This window comes from Paramormyrops kingsleyae, chromosome 15, assembly GCF_048594095.1.
Source record: "Paramormyrops kingsleyae isolate MSU_618 chromosome 15, PKINGS_0.4, whole genome shotgun sequence".
Lineage (NCBI taxonomy): Eukaryota > Metazoa > Chordata > Actinopteri > Osteoglossiformes > Mormyridae > Paramormyrops > Paramormyrops kingsleyae.
This window is the reverse complement of record NC_132811.1, coordinates 25,079,415-25,106,700: the sequence shown is the minus strand read 5'-3', so window position 1 is coordinate 25,106,700 and position 27,286 is coordinate 25,079,415. Positions and strand designations below refer to the sequence as shown.

The following is a 27,286-nucleotide window of genomic DNA, read 5'->3' as shown; positions in this document are numbered from 1 at the left end:
ATCAACTACAATTACTATACGTTTATTGTTACATTATAATAAATCCAATTGCTGAATCTAAAATATAGTTCTCGGAAATGACATAAGAACAATATCACATTCTGGTTGTAAGTACATTTAGGTACATTAATATATCATTTAAGAATTTGCTGGTGTACTCATTACATTTTCCCTTCATATTCTTTAATAACTGACATTTTAAAATATTTTTGCATTTTAAGCGTACTTAATTTTATTGCAAGTAATATTATTATTGCAGCGTTATGTGGCTGCGTGCCTCGACTTTCCCTTGTAATTATGGGCATGTCCGATTTGTGCATTTAATACACGATCTGAGTATAAAAATAAAGTCGTTTTTGGCCAAATAAACTGAGTCGTCAGCTCGTGGGTCTTTACGTGGACAGTGTCTAGTGCGCGGTTGCGGACGAACTCGGGCGGACTCGTGTCTGATTCGGACGCGGTCCGCCGCGACTCCAGTCACGGGAAAGTCCAGCGCCGCGTTTCGCAGCCGCCCCTATTTCGCCTAGTGCGACGCGGGGATGGACTAGTGGGAGCAGAAACATTATGGCTGCCAGTCTGTCTCTGACTCAGGTAATCCCCTCTCCGAAGGGCTACGCGTCGTTCTTGGCGCGTCCTGCGGCTGCTCCGAGAGCGGCTGTGGACTGCTCGGTGCCTGGCCGGAGTGGACCGCCGGGTTGTCGTGCGATCGCCGAGAACCCGGCGCTTCTTTCTGGAAGTTTGCGTGATCGGGGGAAGAAAAGTTTCTTCTCGGTCTCTTATGGGACTGCGTAAGGGCGTAGCTGGTTCGTGTCACTTCGGGTGCCTGTGAAACTTTTCTCACTGTTCTCTTCCGTCGTTTTTCGTTTTTATTTCTGTCCTTTGGAAAAGTGTTCAGTCGACGAGCAGTCGGTCGCAAGCTGGGGTGGGTGTCCCCCGCGGTACGGTCCGTGTTGTGCGGGTGGCCGCGGGGCTGTCAAGCCCGTTTGGACGTCGGCAGGGTTAGGCTTAGCTGTTTAGCTGGTTACCCGGCGGGCTAACGGCGGCCAGGCTGTGCGCTTGCCCCCCGTTTATTGCTTAGCCAGGCCGCCACGCCGTTCTTTCCAAGCCCTCCACGGTGGCTCCTCACGGAAACGTGGGCCGGTTATCCGCCAAGGCTGTGACCCGGAGACGCGTGTTTCCGTGGATAGTTAGCTAGTTAGCTAATTAACCCGTCCGCCGGTGTGGGAGCCCCTCAGCTCTAGGCGTAGTGTACATTCGTCCCCGTTGCCGGCTACCAGTGTGTATCCGACTACTTGTTGGACACTGGTCCCCCGCCCAGATGAACTCGGCCAACCGGCAGAGTCGTGCAGGTCTCGGCTGGTGCGGTTCTGTCAAGCCGCCCGGTGCTCCGTACTCTATAGCTCGGCTGTTATGTCGGGTTCATGGGTTGTGTGGCTATATGTGTTCATATGATTATTCAAATCATATGTTGTCTGCATATATGTGGTATTGTATAATTATATTTATAAATGTGTGTAGTTTATGTATCTGCTGATACATGATCATGCAATACATATGTTGTGTATCGTTAGTTTTTATTGATTATATGGTTGTTATTGGTTACATATATTGTGTTGAGTTTGTACGGTTATATAGGCTCTGTATATATGATCATGCAAACTATATGATGTGTCTATATTTATATATATCGTGTTGCATAGTTTATGTGGTTATATATACTGTGCGTATGATTGTGTGTTGGGAATATGTTGAGATATAATCGTACAAATTATAAGGTGTGTAGCCCTGTGCAGTTTTTAAGTAGTTTGTATGGATGTTATAGCTTATACATAGTGTTTATGTGATGTTTACAGTATATATGATACAAACCATATTTTTGTGTATGTTTGTGTGTGTGTGTGTGGTTGTAGATTACGTGGTCGTTATTGATTATACATAGTGTGTTATGTGGTTTTTTTATGGTTATACATATCGACAGTCCGTCATGTCCCCGAGGTCCGGCTGTGTGGGTTGCCGAGTCGGTTCTAGTGTTGCCCCTCGGTATGTGGGTCTTTTTTTGACATATTTAGCAAATACTAACCTCAGAGATGGATTTTACAAAATTCGCTTATGTTTCACTTTGATTTAACCATCACCTGGACAGAGGAAAATGTGCATTTAAGCGTTATACATGTAGAAACCTCAAGTGAAGTTGATCTCGTTTTTATGCTGCCGGAAAAAGAAGCTTTTGGGGGGAAACGTTGATAAAACGTTTGAACGATAGCTGGAAATTAAAACCGGCACCACTGGTCTCTTACCCTCGGGCTTTCGTGTAGTGTGGTGATATCCAAACAAGCATTTTATTTTGTTGTTTTGTTTTACAGTGTTCGTTTTCCGTCGTAAAAAATGCAATTTTTTATTATAAAAAGTTTCTGTAACTGGAAAATTAAGACAGAACTTAGCGCAGATATTTCCACTGTTAACTGTCTTGCTACTTTGAGGAAATGAAACCATTGCACTCGAAGATGTTTCTGGTTTAATTTTACCATTTCAGATAAAATATCCGTTGTGTGACTTGGATTGGCCTGAGGAATAAAATATTGATTTCGACAGCGCAGGTTATTGTGACAGAAGGATCATTGCTGTATATATTTGCTTTGGACAAATGCTTCAATTCAGTTTTATTTATTGGTTTTGTATTGATTTTCTTAAAGGCCAGATAGGGGCATGCTTCAGTATATTATAATCAAATTGAGAACTGGCTGTCGTTAAATGTGCTTTTGTGCTGATATGCTGGTTGGATAATTCCTTAGCTATATAGAAGCCTCATTCCTTAGCTATAGATCTGAAAACCACCCATAGGTGTATCAAACTATTCTGTAGCATTATCTGTCACTGTACAGTGTCAAACATGAACTTTTTTGCCAGCTAACAAACCTATAGATCTCTGTTCACTAGGTCCAGGAGGAATATATAAATCTCGTACCTGCTTCCTCCGAAGCCGAACATGGGCAGGTGCTGGTCTCTTAGTGAATATGCAATGTATCCTGACAATTTATTTACCCTAGCCTCTAGCTTTTTGCTAATTTAATGCGTTTTTTTTTTTTTTTTTTTAAAAGCCAGCCCCCTCCCTGTACTGGATGTGCCGTTAGCCACTGGCTTAATCTCTTGGCAACAGGCGAATGACTGTGATAGGAATAGTGAACAGCCCCGATGGACTAGCAATAACAGTATGTGCTGGAAGCCTCCAAGAGGAGAATGATTTGGAAATGCTCACTGCTGTGCAATTTAGGGGAGACACAAAGAGTCAGTGTTATGGGCTCTCAGCTCTTTTAGTCTTGCAATTGTTTATGAAGGGAAGTGCGTTGGCCAAGGGGAGAGATAGAGGAGAACATGATAAATGATTTATCATTTAAGCTGTGTCACGGAATTTTTCATTTTTACTGGGGAATTTGTTTGGCACACATTTTTTCCTCAGGACTTGAGTATGACAGTTGTGTGCTTTGAATCTTTGGATGGCTGTAGTATTTGCCACTTGGTTCAACGGCAGTTCCTCCTGGGATTTGTGCTGCAAACTTTTGATCAAACATTGCAGGATGTTCAGAAATTGAACCCCCCGTCCCCCACCAGTAACCACAATGATAAGTTTTACAGTCATTGGAGAAGTTTAAAGACTAAGTTATATTTTTATGTCTAAATGCTCTTTGTGATTGGAAAAGCAGGTGCTAAAATGCACTGAACTGATACAACGCTGTGGCGGCTGTAGCTGTTGATAGGGGACACCCAAATAATAATTCTGACACATTTGGATCCCCTTGGGGAAATTCTCTTTTCGTCTACTTCAACTTATTCTCCATGACGTACAGACACAGCCACCTGCAGCGGCACCCATGGAGCTGGGACTGAAGGGCCCACATATATGACCACTCTCCCGAAACTGGACTAGAACCCAGATCAAGGGCACAGAGGCTTAGCCCTCTGAGCCACACACCTCCCCCAAGGAAGGAAAAAAAAAACGGAAAAAAAAGCTACAAAGAATAATACCCTACCCCCTTCTGCTCAGAACATCCACTTCAGACAGCAGTGATGGATGCTTCCTTCATGCTGTTTCAACAAAACTGCCTTCTTTCTCACACTGGGCATGCAGTCAGGTTCGAGAAGGTATTGGTGCGCTATACATGTCCAGCACTTTATTGCAGATGAGCTATTCAGTGCATGTTCTCATTGAGCACGGTATTTACATTATTGACGATCCTTCCTGCACCCAGAGTGGCATTCATCTTTATTTTTACACCCTTGTTTGTTTTGTTTGTCCTGGGGGCAATTTGTCTAGATAGCAATAGCCATGAATCAGTGCTCGTTTCTTACACTGCTTGCTGACTGTAATTATGGCTGTTTACACATTGGACATAACTGAAATCCTGTCATCCTTTAGCAGTGATAGGTCTGTGTAGCATTGGCTAAGAATATGCTTGTTTGCTGGATCACGACGAGTTCATCAAATGCAATCCATTGTGAAAAAATAAAATTCAGCCCACTCTCTTCTGGGAAATGTCTGTTAGGGCCATGTCTTGTGCATGTCTTGTGCATCTCGTTGGAAATGATCTAACGTTTGGGAAGTGTATCTTGAATTATTGGAGTTTTCTGGAGATGTCTAAAAGAACTTTATAATTGCCCAAAGCTCTGAATTCACTTGAACAGACTGAAGTAAATTAGTTAGACCTCTGAAATTGTCCTGTTTTTTTTTTTGTTTTTTTTACCTGTCATCCGAAGGCAAGTTAAGTGACATGCATTTTGAGTTGGTTGATCAGTAGTGGGAATAAGAAAAATGTACTTTATCTGGATTCTTTTCATTCTCTATTTTGGAAGAATGTGTTTATCTTTTGGTGATTATACCCCCCACAATTCTCTTAGAAAATTTGCTGCCCTTTTTGTGTCTTTGCTAAGTTCTTTGCAATACCTGACTTTTCCTGTTATTTCCATGACCCAAAACCCAGTTTACAGTTGAGACTTTAGGGATGTTGTGCAGTCTTGCTGTATATGACGTGTTATGAAATCTTATTAAAAAGTGAAATGAAAATAGTGCTGTATTGTTGTTTTATTTAAGCATTCCTGCTTTTATGACGAGTTTGCATGTCATAAACTCTGAATGGGTGAATTGTCACAATATTATAATTGCTTCTAATTGAAGGTCATAGAACAGTTTGCCCCTGAGCATTTTGCTTATTTTTTTCTGGCTTTGCGCTAGAGAACGTTTGAAATTTCATAATCTCAACAAAAATAGCTGACTGTTTTATACTAAACTTTAATAATGGGCGCCCTGATGTTGGCAAACGCCTGCCGACGGGGAGGACTGAGCGTAAATCACAGCCTGGACAGGAAGTGGCTGCTTGCCGCTGAATCCTTTCCAGGCTTTTCCTTCATTTGTTTGTTTCACTATATGTCTTCTGCTTTCCTTCCCAGCTTTCCAGTGGAAATCCTGTCTATGACAAGTACTATCGGCAGGTAAGCAGGCGCCCCGCCAGGTGCAGCTCTGACCGGCGGATAGGGGGGGGTGGGGGGATATTCTGGTGTGATGCATGGCTGTGCTCTTCAGTGTGCCTTTCTTTCTAAGTGCCTCCCCAGCCATGAATTACTAATGACTTTGTTAATGGCAATTTCAGAGGAATAAGAGTGAGGGAAAAGCTTTGCACCACTTCCGATAAACGTCTGCTCACCCTAGTAACAGATTTTTTTTGCTTGGTGTTTTTTTTTTTTTAAATGACTATTTTATGAAAAGTGTGTTAACATTCAGTTAATATCCTTGCAGTATTGATTGGGGGCTTCGCATGTGAGCTCTTAATGATCAGTATAATTATTTGTAGTTTCCCTTGTCTTGTGATAGCAATAGAAGAAATGAATTCCTCTTTTAGTTCAGTTTTCAGGTTCCCAGCAGTCCCTGCCAATGATGTGCAGTTTGATTTGCGCTATAATTACCCCTGGTGTGCATGTATTAAGTGGCCTGGCCTCCCACCCAGGATGTACCCCAGCCTGGTGCCCTTTACCACCTGAGTAAGGCTCCAGGCTCCACCCCAGCTGGATGATGGGTGGATGGATGATTACAGTATCATCATAGTTACTCTAAGCTTTTTTACAGTATAATTAAAGTGCTTCTTACAACTTGACATGGGAGACAAAGAAACTTAAACTGGCATTACATTTAGTTTCCTGTAGCTTCGTGTTCTGGTCACCTGCATGCGGTTAGTGACAGTCGCTAGGCACACACAGAACTGCAGCTGGATAGTAGGTGTAGTGATTAATGAATCCTGTGCCTGAAATTGCAGCTTTGTGGAAAAATAACATGTGATAATTAAAGTGTATTTTAATGACCGTTCAGTCATCACCAGTCTCCGTTGGCTTCTTGTGGGATGTGTGTGAATCCAGTGTGTCTGCCAGTGCTGATGACAGAGGTGTTGCTATGCACATCTGTCTGGCAGCCCCCCCTGTTCTCCCATATGTCCTATAATAAATGCTTTTCCTACCTGTCCTCATATTTTGAAGCTGAATACTGCAATTAAAGCCTTTCCACAATCCAGTGCGAGGCAAATATTGCAATATAAATTGTTGGTTTCTGGCTGGTTATATAATTTTGTCTCTAAAGTCATTATAGAACTTCACCAGGTAGCAATTTCAGGACGACATTGTGGATTTGAGAGTGACTGGTGTTATTTTTCTTGAGCTGCTGTTTTCCTGTTGGCTCTGCCCCGCCGGCTTAAAGAGGCTCGCACCCCCTTTCAGGTGGACCCCTCTGGAACTGGACATGTTGCAGCCACCGATGCAGCCTTGTTCCTGAAGAAATCTGGCCTCACCGACCTGATCCTGGGACAGGTACCATCCAGACTGACACTGTTGGTGACCTAAAGCTACTGTCCCTCTGTCCGACCTGCATGCTCTTGACAAGTCCTCTTTTTTTTCCTGCACTAGATGGTATTCAAAAAAAATTTTTTCAATCGGGTCATTGGTTATGTTGACCCCCCCCACTCACCTGTTCATAACACCAAGGATTCATGGGAAACCTGCAATGGTGATGCCTGTAGACACATGGCAATAAAACTTTGCTGGTGGACATTGACAGTGATGTATGTGGCTGCCTGTTGACTTCCTGTAAGAGTCAGAGCAGAGTCACCTAGGGACGTCACATGGTCTGCCCCCCCCTCCCCTTAACTGACCCTGAAACTTCGTATTTAATTATAATCTAAAAAGCCTTGCTGTGCAACAAATTTGTACATTGCCCTTGGGTTTTATTTTTAATGCACTAGTCATCCTTTAAAAATAATTCTCTCGCTGATGCAATGCTGGCTTTTTTAAAATTATAGCTTATCTGCCGCATAGTTTTGTGCATGCCTACTGAGAATAGAAACCTAAAGTTTTTTCTAGCCTGTGTTGTTCTGTTCTTGTTGCTTTCCATTGCCTTAATGCAGTGTCTTTTTTTTAACAGATATGGGATTTGGCAGATGTGGAACAGAAGGGTTGTTTGAATAAGCAGGTGGGTATGCGCTCTCTTTCCAGGCATGTTGATCTCCAGCGGCCAGATATGAATGGCACAGATTAAACATGCTCTTGCGTCTCCCTCTCTGTCCTCGTCCCGCAGCAATTCTTCATCGCTCTGAGATTAGTGGCCTGTGCCCAGAATGGACTGGAGGTGATGCTCAGCAGTCTGAATGTGGCTGTACCCCCACCCAAGTTTGTGAGTGAGAGTCCATCTGCACGTTCATGCTCCTTGGCGTTCGGTGCTTGGCTGTAGGGAGGCTGAGGGGACTCCTCTTTAATGCCGGGTCATTCCTCCATTTGCCCCCAGCATGACACAAGCAGCCCGCTGCTGCCCTCCGGGGGAGTGTCTGTCGACTGCCCGTGGGTGGTCAAGGTGAGAGCTCTCACTTATGCTTACTTAAACTTCATGCTTAAAATTGCTCCCTTTTTGTGTCTTCTGATAGCTACAAAAACTTGCTAGCAGACAGAACCCCAAATGCGTGACAGTGCATGAAGCTGTTTAATGATCGACGTCCATTTCATTTCTGTTATGGGGTTCTTTCAGATTTAAGTGTAATATTATCATTTAAGTGTTTTTGTTCATCTGTATTATATTGAAATGATTTAATGGCATAATCAGACAGTTGCACAAGTTCTGTGACAAGATTTTGAAATTGTCAGTCTGTTTCACTGATTGATGCAATCTGGCCTTTAAGGAGTCTATTTGCGTTATATACCGGAACTCTAGCAAAGAAGTAAATGTGATCAGTACTATTATAAGTATCTGCCCCCCCCCCCATCACCTCCCTTGGCTATCCATAATCCATTTCTCATAGTCCAAACCGGTCTTTAACTAGGTTGTTTAGATCCAATCTGAAGCAGTAACTAACCCCGAATCGGCATTTCCTACTTCCAGGCAGAGGAGAAGGTGAAGTTTGATACCATCTTCGACAGCCTCGCTCCGGTAAATGGCATGCTGTCAGGAGACAAGGTTAAGCCTGTGCTGCTGAACTCCAAGCTTCCTGTGGACATCCTGGGCCGAGTAAGATGAGCTGTAGGCTTTGGTGCTGTGTCAGCGTTCGGTAGAGTGCAGTTAAGCTGTCCTGATCAAGGAGAGTGTGATTCTTACATCATGGCCTCTCCCCTTTTTAGAGAGTGACTCTCTGGGTTTCTCCCCATTTAAATTATTGTCCTGGAGTTCAACATATAGCTGGGTCCTCTTTCAAGTCCTAAGCACAATCCTTGTGTTGTATATGTCTGTAGTCAGTTATCCACTTTTAATGGCTAATTTCTGAGCACAGAGTCTCAGAAATAAGTCTGTGCAAAAATACACTGTATGGCCAAAAGTATATAGACCCAGCTTGCGGTTTGTAGCAGGAGATTGCGTAACTGTGTGCTAAATTATATACCTGTGTCACTACTGGGAGGCGTGGGTGTGCGTAGGTGGTCCTGGGCCCACCCTGATGGAAGTCAGGCCCACCCATTCAGCGCGAGCAATACTGTGCGATAAAACAATTGTCTGACAGGTATGTGCGTGCGTGGTCAGATCAATTGAAGGTAATGTGCTGTTCAGAGGCAAATATTTTTTCTTTCTCTGTTCATTGGTCTTAGTAATGCCATCGGTCGTTTAGAAACTGATAAACAAAAATATGGAGTTGGTGTGATTTTTGTTGCCAAATGAATTGTTATGGGACTTGCCCACCTTATTTTTATTTTATTTTTTTCCTATAATGTGGGGCCAGTTGACCTTGGACCGCCAGAGGTTTTTTTTTCTCCCTACTTGGGAGTTTTTGGTTCCTCTCATATGGCTTTCATTTTTCATCTCTTAGTTGTCTAATTTGTTGTCTAATATCTTCGATAACTATTACTACAGTCATATTGCCCAGCCATAGCTGTCCATATATTTTTGGCCATGTAGTGCATTTCCAATATAGTGGAAGTTACTATTAGACTGTGTCCACTAGGGGGTGGTCTTGTTCTAGTTTTAAGTGTACATTGCAGATTTATTTCTAATTACGTCTGTGTGTTATTTATTATAATGTGTGTCTAACACTGCTCATTGAGCAATGGTTGGCCATTAATAAAGAGCCAATAAGCAGTGTGGTAACTCGTCCTGTCTGTTCTTTATTGTTTTATAGGTCTGGGACTTAAGTGACATTGACAGGGATGGCATGCTGGACAGAGATGAGTTTGCAGTGGTGAGGCTGTAATCTTTAAACCAATGACATGTATGCGCAGTGACATTTCTCATAGTTAAATACTGTCACTCACCTACTATCTTTGGATAAATTTGGTGGTATTGTGTTACTGGGGCTGGCATGGGGCTAGCTTGTAGCTTCCAGGGTAAGCTTTGGATCCCCACAACCCGGCACAGGACACGCAGCTACAAAAAATGGATGGCTTAATTAATGTAGTACTGTTCATAATGCAAACAATAGGATGATTTCTACTGAAGCAATTTTTTTCTTAATTTGTTATATAGCTTGTGTAGTTTTGTGTTGATGTCTAAAAGTAATCAAAGTATGAAGTGTCTGTAATGATAGTTCTCAGTTTGGACAGCTGATTTCAGTTTGAATATGGGTCTCTGATGCACTGTGTCTGTCCGTGTCTCTGTGCATGTCTGTCTGTCCGTGTGTCTGTGCATGTCTGTCTGTCTGTGTCTCTGTGCGCGTCTGTCTGTCCGTGTCTCTGTGCGCGTCTGTCTGTCCGTGTCTCTGTGCGCGTCTGTCTGTCCGTGTCTCTGTGCGCGTCTGTCTGTCCGTGTCTCTGTGCGCGTCTGTCTGTCCGTGTCTCTGTGCGCGTCTGTCTGCCCGTGTCTCTGTGCGCGTCTGTCTGTCCGTGTCTCTGTGCGCGTCTGTCTGTCCGTGTCTCTGTGCGCGTCTGTCTGTCCGTGTCTCTGTGCGCGTCTGTCTGTCCGTGTCTCTGTGCGCGTCTATCTGTCCGTGTCTCTGTGCGCGTCTATCTGTCTGTGTCTCTGTGCCCCCTCCTCTCTAGGCCATGTACCTTGTGTACCGCGCTTTAGAGAAGGAGACCGTGCCAATGTCGCTCCCCCCACAACTCGTACCTCCATCGAAGCGGAAGAAACCTGTCACAGCGGCCGTCGTGCCCCTGCTGCCTTCGCCCCCCTCCCATAAAGACAGCCGCTCCTCCCATGCCACAGCCAAAGCGCTGGCGTCTCCCCCCGTGGTGCCGCAGGTGAGCCCCCCCGTGTCTATCGCCTTCGTCACCTTGGCAGGGATAGCTTCCCCGTTGACTTTCTGAGGTGTCGGGCCCCCACCCCCGTCGACCCTCAGTACTTCTGCACAGATGCCTTCATTTTTTTTAGAGATGCACCGATACCGATATTCGGATCGGTATCAGCGCCGATCCAGACCTATTTGACGGATCGGGAATCGGCCATGCGTGACCGATCCATGTCCTATACTTACTTACTTAGTTTTTGGCAATCAATCGCACGACAGCTCTTTCCCATTTTACATGTGTGTTTTTGCGGAATTCAAATCGAACGCTATCACTGCCCCTAAGTCTTTTTTGCTACTCAGTGGGTGTGAGTACAGTGACTTCCGCCTGCTGTGAGGTCATGCGCATACCCTTCGCAGTACGAGGAGCGTAAGATAAGACGTGACGATCTGGGAGTATTTTAGGCTTTTAACAGAAACCGGAAGCACAGCGTTTTGCAATCTATGTAAAATAAGGTTTTGAGGTGGGAATAGCGTTTAATGGAAAATCCCAACTGCGAGACAAAACAAAGCAATGGATGATTTGGGAGTCGCTAACTTAATTGGACTGTTTTGCAAACTCGTTGCTTGTGATACAAGAGGGGCTGCCATCGCAACAAAAGTGTAACTGCGCTGATGCCAATGGGAGAAAAACTGTTAAAATTTTAAGCATTCGCCACTTTTGTATATTTGCTTTGAAGATATTCATATTGAACTGCAAATGCCTCAAAAACGCTTAAAACAAATGAAGTGGAACAGTACGTTATGTATGTTTGTAGTAGCCTAATTAAATATTTTTTCTCATACATTTTTTCCATCTGTAATTTACTAGCTTAAAAAAAATAATATGTAAAGTATAACAAAGTAAAAAGAGCTCTTGTATCGGAATCTGTATCGGTATCGGCAGTTGTGTATCGAAATCGGATCGGAACTGAAAAAACGTGGATCGCCCATCTCTAATTTTTTTCATTTCAGCCCCAGTATCTTGTATGCCTCACGTACTTCGGAACCTTCTTATACAACCAGCGTGTGGTCGTTTTGAGTACGCTACCCACACGCTCTTTATCCGACTGTGATGAATTATTAAATGACCCTCATCCTCCATCTCAGTGCCCTGGCTGTAGATTTTTAGGCGCACGGTGAATTACAGTGCAGCCACTTTGATAGTGAATCAAATAACCGTACCTGGTGATTAACACCTGCGTGCTCCACAGCTTATCAGGCTTCACTGACTCTCTTCCCAGTGCCCATGTAATGAAGTGCAGTGCTTTAATATGTAATGTGATTGAATGTCGTATTTATAGAATGAACGGCTCTGATGTGCTCTTAACACCGGGAGTGTCACTTTAACCTGTGGAGTCCAAGAGGGTGGTTACGGGTCACCGTCAGCCAAAGCCTGCGAGGCGCAAGGCAAAAAGTCAGACCCTGGGTTTTATCCGGCGATTTCCGTGACCCTCTGTGTCTCTGTGTCACCCCCCCACCCCCACAGTGGGTGGTAACTCCCACAGAGAAGGCGAAGTACGACGAAATGTTCACCAAGACGGACGCTGACATGGACGGGCTGGTGTCGGGCCCTGAGGTACGAGACATCTTCCTGAAGACTGGGCTGCCCTCCACCACCTTGGCCCGCATCTGGTAAGGCTCGAGATCCGAAATGCCGGGGGACTCTGACACAAAAACAAGTAGACAAAAAATAAAACACAAATAATTATATTCCCAGTGGAAATTAGTTTTCCATATGAGTCTTATTTATACTTGAACCACAATAAACATGGAATCAGTAGCAAACACTTGACAGCTATTCCATTAAATAATGAAGACCTTGTCCTCCAGTGTCACATTTAAGCTGAACACTTTTGACTATAAACATGACAGGGAACTAGATTAGCTGTAAGAAAACTGCAGTCAGGCATTCAGAGTAGGAACACGCAGCTGCTTAGTTTGGGAGGCAGATGGCGCTGTGCCAATTGTTTGGGTCTCGTACTTCAGCTTTCTGCACGGCTCTTGGTGTGTCGTGAGTGTTGGTGGCACGTACGCATGTAGGTAGTGCTGTGCCCGTGGTGCCGCTGGGCATGATGGGAAATAAGGCTGTCACCCCCGAGCGAGAGGCTGGAGTTGTGAGGTTTTTTTATTTTAAAAAATTTTAAAATTTGGCGTGTGTGTTTGTAAGGTAGATTATTTTGTTATATTTTTGGGGTGGAGGGGTGTCCGGTCTCATGTCGAAGAATGTTGTTTTTCCTCTTTTGATTATTTGATTAATTATTGATTGATTGATATTTAAGTTGTTACCTTCCTGAGTGTGGCTCGTGCTCTTCAGTGTGCTGGAGTGCCTTAGAAGTGTGCTTGCTGTGTTTGGCCCGACTGGGCCGCATGCTAATGGCTTGCGTGAGCATGGCTGTGGGTAAAGGCTTGAAGCCCAGCTCATGGCACGTTACACGCCCCTGCATCTGTGTGTCTCCCAGGCAGCTCTGCGACATGAACAACATGGGGAAGCTGACCCGGGATCAGTTCGCCCTGGCTCTGCACCTGATCAACCAGAAGCTGACCAAGGGGATCGAGCCGCCTCAGTCCCTCCTGCCAGAAATGATCCCGCCCTCAGACAGGATGACTGTCCGGCCGGTAAGAGCCTCTCTGTCTGATTTTCTGGGAGAAAGTTACTGTGAGATCCGCTTCTGTCCCCTGTTCTGTTAACGTCCACAATGTCCTCTTAACCCTTTTAGCCTGAATCGTGTAGAGCAGCGTTTCCCATCCCGGTCCCCCCTCCGGAACCCCCAGACAGATGTTTTTGCGATATAGTCCATTTTTTGCAAAAATGTCACTGGTATAGAGCAATTCCTTTTGATAGATTTACAATCACATAAAGGCCCCAACATTTTGCTGTATGATTTGAAGGTAGTGAGAATGTGCAGTTTGGTGGAAGCTGTGTGTTTCTGGGCCGTTTGTGCAGCCATCCCTTTCTGCTGCTCTCCTTTCACGTTCCGTTTTGATGGCTCCTTCAGTCTCGCTGTAATCTGTTTGGTTTTATGCAGTTCTTCATCGCCGCCTAGTGGTGGGTGTAAGCACTGCTCCCTTTGTCCATGTTCCCCTCACAGACCAACACCATGCCCAGTCAGGCTGCAGACTTCTCTGCCATCAAGGAGCTGGACTCCCTCAGCAACGAGATTGTCGACCTTCAGCGGTAAGTGTCGGCCCCGTCGATGTGCTTCAAGGCCACTCTTCATTTTACTTTTCTGGGGCTCTGTTTTACCTCAAACCTTCTAAATAGCTTCTTTGAAACTTTTATTGCTTGGTATCTTCTATTTATATTTATCATTAAGTCTGATTTCTACAAATTTAACCAGCCAGGTATGTGTCATGCAATCAGTTTGATGTATTCTATAATATCTAGATATTTAAGTTTTTTTTTTTTAAAGCTGGAGAAACTCTTATCTGGAATCTGAATATTTTTGTTCCCTTATACACACACACACACATGATTTTTGCTTCATGCTGTCCATTGTTGCTGTGAGGACCCATTACACGCACACACACACACACACACACACACACGCCCCCAAAGTACATAACAGGCTATACAGAGTCAGAGTGGATGGCTCATGTACCTGGCCATGTGAGTGACTGGAGGTGTGTGTTGGTGGGCAAGGAGAAGAATAATAAGCTGGAAGGCTGACTAACCAGTAGGGGCTGCCTATCAGGGAGCCCAGGAAGGAGGCAGGGGCTCAGCAATCCTCCAATGAGAAGGAGTGAGGAAGCCAGGCATCTCCGTGTCTCTCCGCATAACGAATGCTGCCCCCTCATGGCCGGGGGAGAGGATGTTACCATGGAGCCTCAGTTACACAAACAGATTTGTCCCCCTCTCGGATTTTAAGGCTGTTAACACCTGCCTCCCGTTTCCCGGGCCGCCCTGCAGCGGCCGTATCAGGCCCAGGAAGCATCCTGAAGGGAGGGATCGGGTCTGACCTGCGTTCTGTACGTCCCTCTGCTGGAGAGGAAGGGTGGAGAGGGAGAGAGAGAGAGAAAGCGAGGGGGAGGGATAGAGGGAGAGGGAGGGGTGTGAGGCTGCCAAGTGCATAGGCCTTGGCTACGGCAGCGAGCGAGCGAGCGAGAGAGTGCTGGCGAGCGAGACGGCGCCGCAGAGTTAGCATGGGGGACAGCGTGCTGCAAGGATGATGCGCGTCGTGCGGGATTGCTTAAAATCACCACGGCGACGGGAAGACTCCGGCGAGAGGTAAGCTGTGGCATTTCCGTTCCCTAGCCGATACTGAATCCCCAGATCGGCTGCGAGATTTGCAGGGAAGCGCTGACCTTATCGCGGAGGGGGGGCTCATGCTTAAGGCTCGCCGGGGTCTCGCGACGTGGCCTCGGGCCTGACTGTCAGACACAGCCGGCTCGTCTCCACGTTTGCTCTCTCGTCCGCTATGTTCCCCTCCCCTGAAGAGCTTGTTAAATCAGCGTCGTGTTAATCAGGCTTCTAATCCAGGCTTATTTTTCCTTTTCTGCCTTAGACTTGGGGATGTGGTGTGTTACTGTATTGCTGGTGAACTACCAGCAGGGGAAATAGATCAGAGTAGCAGGATTAATGTTAACCAAGGCAAGGCTGTAATATAATGTTTATTAAAACAAGTGGTCTGTGTGTGGGTGAGAGAGAGAGAGAGAGTCTGTGATGCTCTCCAGGAGAAGCTGTCAGGTGGGTTATGATATTTTATATGTGTATCTACATATACACACACAGTGTATGTGAATGGGAGAGCAGTGAGGCAGTTGCACTGTAATCCATCGCGCACCCAGTTCTGTCTTGAGAGATTCAAAATGTTATTATCATCAATCTGTGCACCAAAGCAGGTATGTCGCTGTTGTTCTTTCTTGCTAAATATCCTTCAAGCAACATGTTTTTTATTGTACATGAAAGTCCTCGGTGTGTTACTGTATCTTCAGTTCAGTGTTTCGTTTCTCTAAAATGTGCTATTTCGGTACCTTAATGTGGAAAGTGTTCCAGGTGGTTCAGGCATCTCCTAATTTAACCATTTTTTTTTTTTTTAAAAGCCATATGCTCTCTGCCCGTTTGCTGCTTGTCTCGGAACCTAAAGCTCAGGGTTGCGAAGTTGTCAGTCAAAACTCCATTACAGTATTAAATAACACTGCTGTGGTTTACTATATAAAACATTGTATAGTCAGTTCCTTCCATACTTCAAAACCTACTTGGTCTGACTAATTCTGTCAGTTTTGATATTGAAAGAATTGTTTTGTCTGGAGGGGCATAATAAATCAGTTATAAAAACCCTATGGATATATTTCAAACGTGCCACTGTGCAGTTGTCTAGTTAATAACACTCTTACTCGTGATTGGCTTATTTCATTGGTCAGTCCGTATGAGTCCTGTGTGCCGGTGTGACCCTAATTTAGCGTAACACTCCAGCACCCTGGTGATCTGCTCCATTGACGTGCTGTCATGCCTGTTATAAACACATGACACATGGCTGCTTCTCATTGGAGGGACTCGGGGAAAACTGTCTTCTCTCTAACCCTCTTCTGGTTGGGTAATTAATTTCCATGCTGGCCCATTTCTAGTTGATAATTTCTTGATAATTAGTATGCTTAATGTTTAATTACCTGTCTGGTCTAGGTACTGGCTGCTAATCTCTGGTTAAATGTGCTGCTATTATGTAAAGATGATGCATCAGTTATTACATTTAAAGAGTTAATTGGATCTATGCAGAAACAGGGTTTCACTGAAGTCCTCGCTACCTGGAGATGCTGGTGAGACGCTCCTGGTGTCCTCCTCCACTGGTGGCTGTGCTTCGTCACCCTCCCGCAGCATGACGCGTGGCCCCTGGGGGCGAGCGGAGACAGGCTGCCTCCTTGCTGTCTTTGAACAAGCTGCACAAGGATCCTGTGCTGCTGGGAGGGAGTGGGAGGTGGGGAGGGGAAGTGCAGCAGGATCGTGGGGGTGGGGCCACTTGGTACAGATCTCAATACACCCCCCCCCCCCCCCCTTGTGATGAGGCAGTCTGCACATGTGCAGTAGGGCACCAAAGATCCGCACAGAGAGAGATTGAGGCTGTACAGGTTACCTGCGCTCGGCAGCTGAGATGGTGCTGCAGGGAGAGGACCCAGGCTCCGGGGAGGCCGCCGGGGGGGGCACGGGCTGCTCGGCGCTCTCCTCCGCCATTAAATTCTCCTGTCTGTTCTGCTGGCACTCCAGGGAGAAGACAGCCGTGGAGCAGGAGATCAAGGAGAGAGAGGAGAGCATCAGACAGAGGAGCAGCGAGGTGCAGGTATGTGCGCGTGTGTGTGTGCGCGTGTGTGTGTGCGCGTGTGTGTGTGCGCGTGTGTGTGTGCGCGTGTGCGTGTGTGCGCGTGTGTGTGTGCGCGTGTGTGTGTGACGTGCTCCCTGCGTTAATGCAGGCTCCACCTGTGTGTTTGCATCCCTGTACCTTCATTTTTCTCTCTATCCATCCCTCCCTGAATGATGAATCATCCATGAAGCCCCTGATTTAAAGCCGGTTCCCTCTGTGTATATCTGCCTGAATCGTGAAGTTTTCTAAAGTAGCTGCCTATTGTGCCCCCAGTCCTGTCGTCATCACTTTGGAGCCGTGCAGTAGTGGGGCTTCTCTATCTGAAACATGACGGCTCTGTTTGCTGCAGTAGCTGCGTGATGCTGTGTTTGCTTTGTTTGGTAGCTGTACGGCTTTCCATGTGATATGTTGCATACCAGCTGTTAGTGGCGGTTCATTTCCAGATGTAAATGGACAGTCGCTGCTGTGGTGAAGTGAAAAGCTTTGTTGACACTTCAGGGTAACATTACTGACAGATTATACAGTGTGCGAGGATGAGTGTATATATAAATATATAGCTAGTAAGCATGTCTGATGTGATTTTTGGGTAGGTTTCTGCTGATAGCTCTGGCCTGTGTGGCGTTTCCTGCAGTCCTGCTTAAAGGTCAGTCCATTGACAGGGATCATATTACTCCCCTCTGAATCTTTCCACTGTTCTGAGGAAACCTGTCGGCACGTTCGGCGTCCGAGCTGCTCTGTGCCCCGCAAGCCCTGCATTCTCACACTCACCTGGCCTCAGTCAGCAGCCTGCCATGGGCACCATCCCTACAGCTGAAGCTTGCCTGTTAGATCAGTGTTTCCCAGTCTAGTCCTCGGGGCCTGCAGACAGTCCACATTTTTGCTCCAGTCTGGTAGGGAGCTGGGAGGGAGCAAAAATGTGGAGCATCTGTGTGTGCCCAAGGACCAGATTAGGAAACAGTGTTAGATAATTTAATATCATTAGTTGATTATTTAATTAGGTAATGTAATCAAACAGCTCTGTACATGAAAGATGGTTTGTTTGTACCGTTTTCTGAGTGCTTATTTTCATTGCTGATAAGACTATGGCCATTCTGAACTAGTTAATATACTAGCACACCAAAAGTAAATAATCTTGATCTGATTAAGTATATTACTTAAACTAATAGCTCTGTGCATTGCAGGCAAAGGTGGGCTAATAATTTCTTTTATGGGGCAGAAGTGTTTACAGTAACATCCTAAACGGTGTCCCTCATCTACTGTAATGTGGGAGCACAATTAAATCCCCGCAGCAGCTGTGTCAGGCCTCTTAGTCCAGCATCCTGATGGCAGGAAGCAGATCCATAAGTAACGTATGCCTGCCTGTTGTGTGATTAGCATAATGTTATATATAATGTTGTTATCTTATATAGTAAGATACTGCTGCCTATGGCATCCTAGCAGTTTGTGCGTCACTGACCTTTGGTTAAGTAATGGATCGCCAAAATCAGCTGCTATGAAAACACTAGCATCTACATAGTGGATTTTCAAAGTATTATTGTGTTTTTATTCTTAATGAGTTGCCCTTTCATGGATGGCTTTTTGTCAAGTTAAAGTGTATTTATAAATAACTTAGGTTTAACCATTAACCACACCTACATAATTTGGAGTAGAACTGAAGTATGTTACTGTCTCTCTGTGTGCTGTGCTGTGTCGTGTCTCCTGTTTCTTTACCTGGTCACACTTCTTCCTCCAGATATTTTTAGATACTTACAGATACTAATCCAAGCATGAGATTAACGCCTCCCCCCTCTTCTCTCATTGGGTAAAAATTAACGTTTCACTGGGGGCCCCTTGGGAGCCTTTCATGCAGACCTGGACCCACCTGTCAGGCCCATATCAGGACTGACAAACAGGACGTGGGGGGATTTTAAAAGGGTCAGGCGCTGTGTCTAGCTGAGCCTGTGTGGCACCCCTACACTCTGACTCATCTTAAGGTTTCATGTGAAGTTTAAGTCAATAGGGGGGCTTTCAGTAAGATGACGAACGACTGATCCCACCAACAAAGAGCAATAAATAGCTTGGTTATTAATAGCTCTCTCCTGAATAAAATGGCCTTTCCTGTGCTCACCCTTGGTAATTAAATATTCATGAGTGCTCCCGAGCCCCCGGAGGGGGCGCTGTCCTTTCAGCCTCCTCCATGCTTGAGCAATGACACATTTCAGCGCCCCACGGCAGTGCTGTTAACTGCAGTGACCGGTTACAGTCTGTTGGTTGATTAATTTGCCTTTTTTCTTTCCTCTCTTTAATGCATGTCTCCTTTAAGACAGCCTGGCTAATTGATTTCAGGCCTTACCCCCGGCTGTGGATATTTTTGCTAGGAGAAATGATCACCGGCAGCGTTGATCATGCTGACTTTAGCATTTTTTTTTCTTATCACTGTGTGAGCACAAAGTAAAATATACTGTGTGCCCTTTATTGTACACAAAAGACAGGAGGCGTGGAGGAAGCCATGTCCCACTTTTTTATCCTCATAGGGGTACTGTTTCACTCATCTAGCTTCGATCAGCTTTCCCAGGGGTCCTCTATGTCTTCTGCACCTCTGGTGACCTTCTCTGTGGTTAAACACGCTGCCTCTAATGCTCAGTTGCCTCTTTTCTGGTGGTATTTGTGGATGTCTGTGTGTCTCCCCAGACAGACCAAAGAGCAGGTCTCAGAGTTTCACGAGTACTGCGATTTGTCAGTTTGTATTTTAATGAACTCGGCGGCCTGATGGGTGGACTTTCAGGCTTCTGAATGGGCATCACCATTCTCCCCGTGTTTATGGCTACTGTCGGGCCCTTAGGACCTGCAGGATGAGGTCCAGCGGGAGACTAGCGAACTGCAGCGGCTTCAGGCTCAGCGGCAGGAAGTCCAGGATGTCCTGGAGAAGCTGGATGCGCAAAAGGTGGCACTGGAGGAGCAACTGGGACAGATTCGGCAGCTGTGCAGTGAAGAGAATGAGCTGGTAGGTCCCAGCTCCCGGCCCGTAGGGGGCGTCGGGTGGTGGAGTGATACAGTGTCTGAATCTGACACTCTTTGAAAGCTTGTCTGTTTCACCTCCATGCCAAGTATATTTGATCTTTCTGATGCTCTTTGACTGACCTTACTCTCTCCTTTTGACTCCCCCTGCCAGATCTTGACACTGCAGACGCAGCATGCGGAGCAAGAGGAGAAGATTGGGGAGTACGAGGCGGAGCTGGAGCGTGCACGGGAGGAGCTGCGGAGGCTGCAAGATGAGGCAGCTCTCATGGAGCAGAAGGTGGAGTCAGCGCGGGCCAGGTTGAGTCCGCTGCAGGACTCCGTCAAAGACTCATACTCGGAGGTGTCACAGGTGGGGACCCTCCGCCTCCTCCACCATCTCCTCCCGCTCCTTACCATGTCATGTGACTCCTACCCTGCTTGGCACCATAACAACAGAATAACAGAAACCCTCAGCTGTTTAGTGTGCTGTGAATATCAATGCCTCCTAATCATTAATTATCAGCAAAGCTCCTTTCATTCAAAGTATTTTTCCGCACTTAACTGGAAATATTATCGATACTAAAAATGGTAGAAGACAGCAACAGATTAAGGGTCTAATTGTAACCATACTCTGTAGTATTCTATCCCTCCAAGGGATAATCATGTAAAAAAAAAAAAAAATAAATGCATTAATCCACTGCTAGCACATTGCCTCTAGTGTGTAGCGCTGTGCTAGCATACGTTTTTCACGCTACAGTCTGCGTTCGCGTACCTGCTTGTTGACGCTCTTCTCCACTCCAGGTCCAGCAGAAGCTCAGTGAGCTGCAGCAAGAGGAGAGTAGCACCATGGCCCAGATCAGCTGGAGGAGACACCTCCAGGGCGAGCTGGTGCTGGTGAACGGGGCGTCCGCCGTGGAGCTGGAGCGCCAGTCCGAGGAGGAGCCCACGGAGCTGCCCGAGCAGGAGGAGCCCGAGGAAGAGCCGTCGTCCAGGAGTCCCGAGGAACAGGAACCCAAATCCGATACTCCAGAAGGTTTCTATAACAACAGCGCTGCCTGGCCACATCTCAGCACGGTGAGAGAGCCGGCGTATGCGTTACTCTGCCTTTTCTGAGTGAAACACTTTATTATGTCAGTTGCAGCTGTTAACCAACATCCTGTTGCTGTTAACGAATCGATTACCCTGCAGCCTCAGCCATTTCGGTGTTCTGATCAGTGGTAAACTACATTTTGGTCTCTCACTCATTCAGGAAAGCAGTAATTCTAGCACTTTAGTTGAAATGGCAAGTGACATTACAAAGGAGGAGGAGTCACCCAATGATGGCACCCTCAAGGTATGGACTGTATCCATGATAGACCTGCCAGTTCTGAGGCACAGCCTCTGATGTAATATCCTGTCTGCTGCAGAGCACAGGCTGCTGGCCAATAATCTTAGATCCACATGTACTGCTTGTTAGCAGATGGATTCACCGGAGCCGGAGAAGAACCTCGAGCCCCCCCAGCCCCCCACACAGGAAATTACCCAGGAAAACACTCCTCCTGCCAGCACGGGGCTGGACTTCTTCCAAGCGGACCCCTTCACTGACCGTAAGGCCCACCACTCCTATTCTCCTGCGTCCTGAATCTGGATTAGTGCCGACCTAAATGACTCTTTCTGTCTTTGATCTTTGTAGATGATCCATTCAAGGATGACCCATTTGCAAGGGTCGATGTTTCTGGTAGGTACCTGCATTCACATAGATGTCAGGGATGCATGTTCTCTAAATGTATGTTACAGCATCGTGGAAAAACAGGACGTACTAAACTACATGTGTCATGTTTGATTAGGTCTGAGCCCGTTTTCAGTACTTTCTGTTGCCTACCCATAGATCCTTTCGGAGGGGACCCCTTCAAGGGCACGGACCCCTTTGCTGCAGATGCCTTCTTCAAACAGCCTTCAGCTGATCCTTTCACCTCCAGTGATCCCTTCGGTGGCGTTCACGGGTCTTCGGAGCCCAGCTTGTTTGACAGTCAGCCCAATGGCAAGGCCGTCCCCGACCCCTTTGGCTCCCAAGCTAACGACATGTCAGACGCAGATCCTTTCAGCTCCCACGTCATCCACGCTGGTTTGGACCCCTTCACGGCCTCCCCGCCTTCTCGTGAACTTTCTATGGTCAGTCTTGGGATGCGCTGAAGGATTCAATGAAGTTTTAAGAGAGCGTCTGTGTTCTATTTAGGAATGCGATTGACAGATGTGAGCACAGAGGACATACCGTAATATCTGGACATGAAAGTGTCTTTTGCCAATAGCTGGTCATCTTAGAGATGGTGGAGGACTTTTAGCCTTAACATTGGTCACCGTTGTTGCTACTGGGGTTTGAGGTGGAAGACAGGGTTCAATAAATTCTGTGAAAACCTTCAGTTTGTTCAGTCAAGCCAATGCTACCTGCACCAGTTTTATGTTCATAAAGTGCCTTAGGTGACCTTTGAGGTCAAGCGTTGCAACTAAATGTAGTATTTAAATTGTACCAATTAGGGATGGGCCGATCCACATTTTTTCAGTTCCAATCCGATTTCGATACAAAACTGCTGATACCGATACAGATTCTGATACAAGAGCTCTTTTTACTTTAATAATAATCTTGGCTACTAGAAATATACATATCATACTGTTTTGCCGCCTTTGTACATCTTGTCTCAAGCGTTTTTGAGGCATTTGCAGTTCAATATGAATATCTTCAAGCAAGGATGCGCAAGTGGCGAATGCTTAAAATGCCCCACAATTTTTCTCCCACTTGCAACAGTGTTACTTACACAAGGGGCTGCTATTGCAATGAAGTGTATCACAAGCTGTAAGGAGTGTGCAGCCCAAGCTAGCGACTCCCAAAACATCCATTGCTTTTTTTCATATTATTCTCATAGTCTCGCACAATTTCATGCAGTTAGTTTAGTGGGATTTTCCACTAAATGCTACCCCCATCTCTCAAAACTTTGTTTTCACAAAATCTCTGTGCTACAAGTTCAGGTTAAAAGTATAAAATAATTCCAGATCGTCACCCTCTTATCTCATGATCTCATGCTGCTCCTACTGCAAAGGGTATGCTATGACGTCACAGCCGCGGCATTAGTATTCAGCTTGAATGGCACAAAAAACACATTTAAAATAGAAAAAAGCTGATTGGACAAATAAGCATTTCATGTTAAATCTATCTTGTTAGGGACTAAATCCAACATGGATTGGTTACATATGACTGATACCCAATCCATTAAATAGATCCGGATCGGCGCTGATGGTGCATGTCTAATACCTATAACTGGATACTGTCACACATATACATTGTTTTATACTGGTCAGAGCAGTGTTAGCCTCTTGGGTGTAGACATTTGTCCATCTACAGCAGCTTCACTTCTTTGTCTCTGTCTCTGTCTCTCAGAAGGACTTGCCAGCCTCGCTGAATGATCCTTTTGCCCCCGGAGGCACAGCGGTGAATGTAGAAGCAGACTCTGGTAGGACTGCAGGGCTACTCTGTATTGACATAGATTGCGCCAGTCTTTGTTGTTTTTCTTTTGAACATCACGTCTGTCTCTGTCTCTGTCTCTGTCTTTCTCTGCCTCTCGCTGTTTCGTAGATCCCTTTGCTGCTGTGTTTGGCAACGACACATTCACAGGGGGGTTTGCAGATTTCAGTGCCCTTTCAAAGGTAACATACTTCCCAGTCTGCATTACCCTTAAAGGACGTGTGTGCTGCTTTGGGGTTAGACAGCGTTTACCCCCTACTCACTTCGCAGGCGAATGGGGACGACCCTTTCGGATCCTCCAGCACGTCCGGTAACAAGAACTTGTTCAAGGATGAGAGTCAGCCGAGTAGTCCTGAGGTCCCCCCCGCCCTGCCCCCCAAGACCGGGACCCCTACCAGACCCCCTCCACCTCCTCCAGGTCACTTACATTTTATCTTAAGCTTAAATTCCATTAATCAGTCTTTTCTTTTATTATTAAATCTTGACTCTTCACAGCCTTTAAGTCTTTCATAAAGTCTGTACTTGTTACATAGACCTTTAACTTATTACTTCCATAGTTTGTAAAATAATTGCGCTTGTTATTTAAGAATGTATATCCTGTGGTGTGATGAGTCTCTGGATTTTCTGGAGTACGTTTGCTATTTTTTAATTTATTTTTTTCTTCAGTGTGTTTGCACCTTACAGTTGTATGTAAATGAGTCTGGTTTTACATTTGCATTTTAACTCACAGAATAATGGGGAATTCAGCCTCAGTTAGAATCTGAAGTTTTACTTTTTGTACACTAACCGCCTGCGAAAGTCATGTGACTTAACATGATATTATTCTTAAACTTTTATGGTAAAATGACTCCTGAGACTGTATTTTATAATAATTCATTACTTCTGCAACCCTGTCCCGTATACTCAGTTGGTGGTGGATAACACTCACTTAAAATCTTTAATCTTCACTGTTCCAGGAGAAAACGGCCTTTTTAAGTCCTGGAGCAACTGTGCTTCATGAATATTTATATAAGCCTACCTGAGTGACAGCTAGTGTGCAACCTATAAGCAGCCAGTTGCTGTAGTGAATCGGCATGGCTGGGTGTGGCTGCTTTCTCAGGGTCCCCTGGGCATATTTTGTCCCATTTTATGCTCCCTCGTTAGCCATCTCTAACCAGCTAGTAACTGAACTGTTGGCAGTAGAAATGCTATTATGTGGCACCGAGGCTGCAGTGAGGTAGACCAGCCAAAGGCTGCATGCTCTGTGAGGGAGAGATTCAGACAGGCTGTGTGTTTGGCAGCCAGCTGTGGATGTAGTCAGTGTGTCAGTGCCCTTAATGCCCAGCTCCGCACTGGGCAGCTGGCACTCCTGCAGTGGAGCATCATCAGTGTTAACAATGGGCCCAGTTGCATCCTGCTTTCTCGATCTCAAAGTCAAGCTTTGTCTTGTCTGTGTATGCAGGTAAGCGGTCCACGATTTCGCGATCAGAGTCCTCAGACTCCTTCCAGCGGAGAGTGCCATTCGTCGCCCACAGCTCCGTGGACTTCTCCTCACTTCCCAGCAAGGTCAGCCAGGACCCCTTTGTGGAGTCCCTGCCTGCCCACCCTCCACGGGACCCTGAAAGATTTGCCAGCTTTGACAAAGTGAGCACTTCCCCTACGTCCTCCCCAACCCCCGAGACCCTGTAATATCGCGCTCCCCCCACCCCGTCACTGTCCCAAAGCCACCCCCAATTAACAGCAGTCTCAGTCACACCTCCAGACATAGCCAAACTCAAAACACTGGAGTACTTATTTTTTATTTTTATTTTTTATTGACCAATCCGTGACTTTAAAGGTAAGCCCTCAACCTGTCACCTGTAGTCTACGATTCTTATGTTAAACACCATCTCTCTATCCCAGCCATACTTGCTGAAATATTTCAATGTCAAGCTTTTTCTCTGTACATATTTTGTAAACTTCCTGTACATTTTTTTTGTGGAGTGGATGTATTACAGAATTTAGTTTTAATAGCTCCCATTTGGGGTGGGTTGGCATTTGAAGATGCTCAATGAGGTGTTCGTAACCTTTTTAAAAATGCAGATCAGCTTTAAATACCTTATGACAAATCTGTCTATGGCTGTACCAAAAATACATCAGTTGTACCAAAAAATAGGAATTGGAAACCAAAGTTTCCCTTGGAGGATTGTGCCAATCTTGAATCGTCTCCATTGGGCTCTCCAGGAAACCCCTCACTTCCTGGGAGGTTAGGTTGCTCGCTTTGGTCCCGCTAAACCCTTCCTCCCCCACTGACCACTCAGGCACGGCCAAACATACTACCGGCTCACTGCATCGTGCACATTCCACACGCACCCCACGGTCCTGCACCCACTAACTGTGTCTGTGCACTCGTGCCTGTGTGTGTCACTTCCTGTCACCTCCGAGCTGCCCGCCTTGGCCCTCGCTCTGGCATCACTTCCCTTTGCATCCCATCACTGAACCTCATCACTTCTGTGCTCATCTTTAAAAAAACTTTTTTTTGCTCTTCAGAAGTTGGATGATTTCCCTTTGCCCTTGATTTTGTTTAATTGCCATGAAAACAATAAAGAATCAAACCTCCCTCATTCTTTGAAACTCAGTCTCTGTAATGCCTGTATATGTTTGTATAGCAATATACACATATATACACACATTCTACGTGTGTGTTTCTAGGTTTGTGACAGCATTGGTTGAAATTTAGGCTGGGAATAAATCAACTCGTGACCTCCCGTTCATAATTTAAAAGCCAAAGTAAGGATTTATTACATTTATTATTGAAACAACCAGTGGAACTGTCAGCTTTAGTATTCGTGTAATCTGTATATCGGGTAGGTCAGCGTGTTGATTTAATCTGGTCTGTGGTTGATCACCTCCGTTTAATCTCGCCTTCAGCCATCTCTATGTAAATAACTGCATGTTCAGTGGGGCTGGTACTGACAGACTGGCGGTATGTTCATATAAAGATTAACGTTACACTCCGTTAAAAATGTTGCATTTAAAATCCCTTAAATGCATATGTATTTATATTTGTCATTGTAAGATGCAGCCAGGGATATATAAATAAACCAGAGATGAGATGAGGATTAAAAGCTCAGCCAGACAGTGTCCTTGGTTAGCATAGTGGTCTCTGATGTCGGTCCACCACGCTTGACTGCCTAAGTGTGTCCCTGCCAGCCTCATCCCTCACTATCATCCGCGACTTTCCTGGTTCCGACAACCTCCATGCACGCCAACATCCCCTGCTCACAGATCCGGGCCCCAGTCCCATGGTGTTGCCACCCCTCAGTGTACACATGGCCCATATGCTGATCACCTTGAGCATCTTCATCGGAGGGAAACCATTTGTCACACGGTTTTTGTTTACTTCGGCCGTGTCCAGAAGGCGCAAGTCATCCAGGACAGCATGACCTTGTGTACCACTGTTGAGATCTGAAGCGGTCATAATCAGCTGTGTCTTTAATCATGGGTGTGTGAATTGCCGTTTTTGTTATGTTCTGTCATGCGACCTGGATGCTTTAACTAAGAAACTGAAGCATTGTGATGTCATAATAGATGTGATGGTTAATTATGACATAGGAGGACAGCTGGAATAACCTTGCATGTTTCTTACAATACCCAGTGCTGCTTTACTTGTGATGTTTATATTGGTACCTTCTGTCAAATCTAGAAATGATTATTTCCACTGGAATCCCAAGGGAATCCAGAACACAAAATATATAGAGTGATGTAGCTGACCAGTCAGAATGCAGAGTGGTCATTCTAGTGGGTTATTGGGAGATGATTGCAAGGTGGTTTTACTGTGCGCCTCTCGA

General features: G+C 45.7%; 1 protein-coding gene across 5 annotated transcripts in view; it reads left to right on the top strand.

Moving 5' to 3' along the window:
• Positions 1–408: 408 nt before the first annotated feature.
• Positions 409–27,286, top strand: part of eps15 (epidermal growth factor receptor pathway substrate 15) — a 29,965-nt gene continuing 3,087 nt past the window's right edge. The window contains exons 1-24 of one of the 5 annotated variants that reach the window (XM_072699787.1): positions 409–591; positions 5,443–5,484; positions 6,757–6,846; positions 7,457–7,504; positions 7,610–7,705; positions 7,817–7,882; positions 8,405–8,452; positions 9,627–9,686; positions 10,483–10,683; positions 12,196–12,341; positions 13,169–13,325; positions 13,799–13,884; positions 16,909–16,981; positions 19,824–19,985; positions 20,154–20,351; positions 20,783–21,055; positions 21,231–21,314; positions 21,438–21,567; positions 21,654–21,698; positions 21,849–22,132; positions 23,394–23,466; positions 23,589–23,659; positions 23,748–23,895; positions 24,919–25,100. In XM_072699787.1, coding sequence (XP_072555888.1) covers positions 565–591; positions 5,443–5,484; positions 6,757–6,846; positions 7,457–7,504; positions 7,610–7,705; positions 7,817–7,882; positions 8,405–8,452; positions 9,627–9,686; positions 10,483–10,683; positions 12,196–12,341; positions 13,169–13,325; positions 13,799–13,884; positions 16,909–16,981; positions 19,824–19,985; positions 20,154–20,351; positions 20,783–21,055; positions 21,231–21,314; positions 21,438–21,567; positions 21,654–21,698; positions 21,849–22,132; positions 23,394–23,466; positions 23,589–23,659; positions 23,748–23,895; positions 24,919–25,100 — 2,790 coding nt within the window. In that variant the 5' untranslated portion in view covers positions 409–564. Of the gene's footprint in view, positions 592–5,442; positions 5,485–6,756; positions 6,847–7,456; positions 7,505–7,609; positions 7,706–7,816; positions 7,883–8,404; positions 8,531–9,626; positions 9,687–10,482; positions 10,684–12,195; positions 12,342–13,168; positions 13,326–13,798; positions 13,885–16,908; positions 16,982–19,823; positions 19,986–20,153; positions 20,352–20,782; positions 21,056–21,230; positions 21,315–21,437; positions 21,568–21,653; positions 21,699–21,848; positions 22,133–23,393; positions 23,467–23,588; positions 23,660–23,747; positions 23,896–24,918; positions 26,055–27,286 lie in introns of those variants that run through there. The other 4 variants (XM_023821372.2, XM_023821373.2, XM_023821371.2 and 1 more) reach the window with 4 other exon arrangements.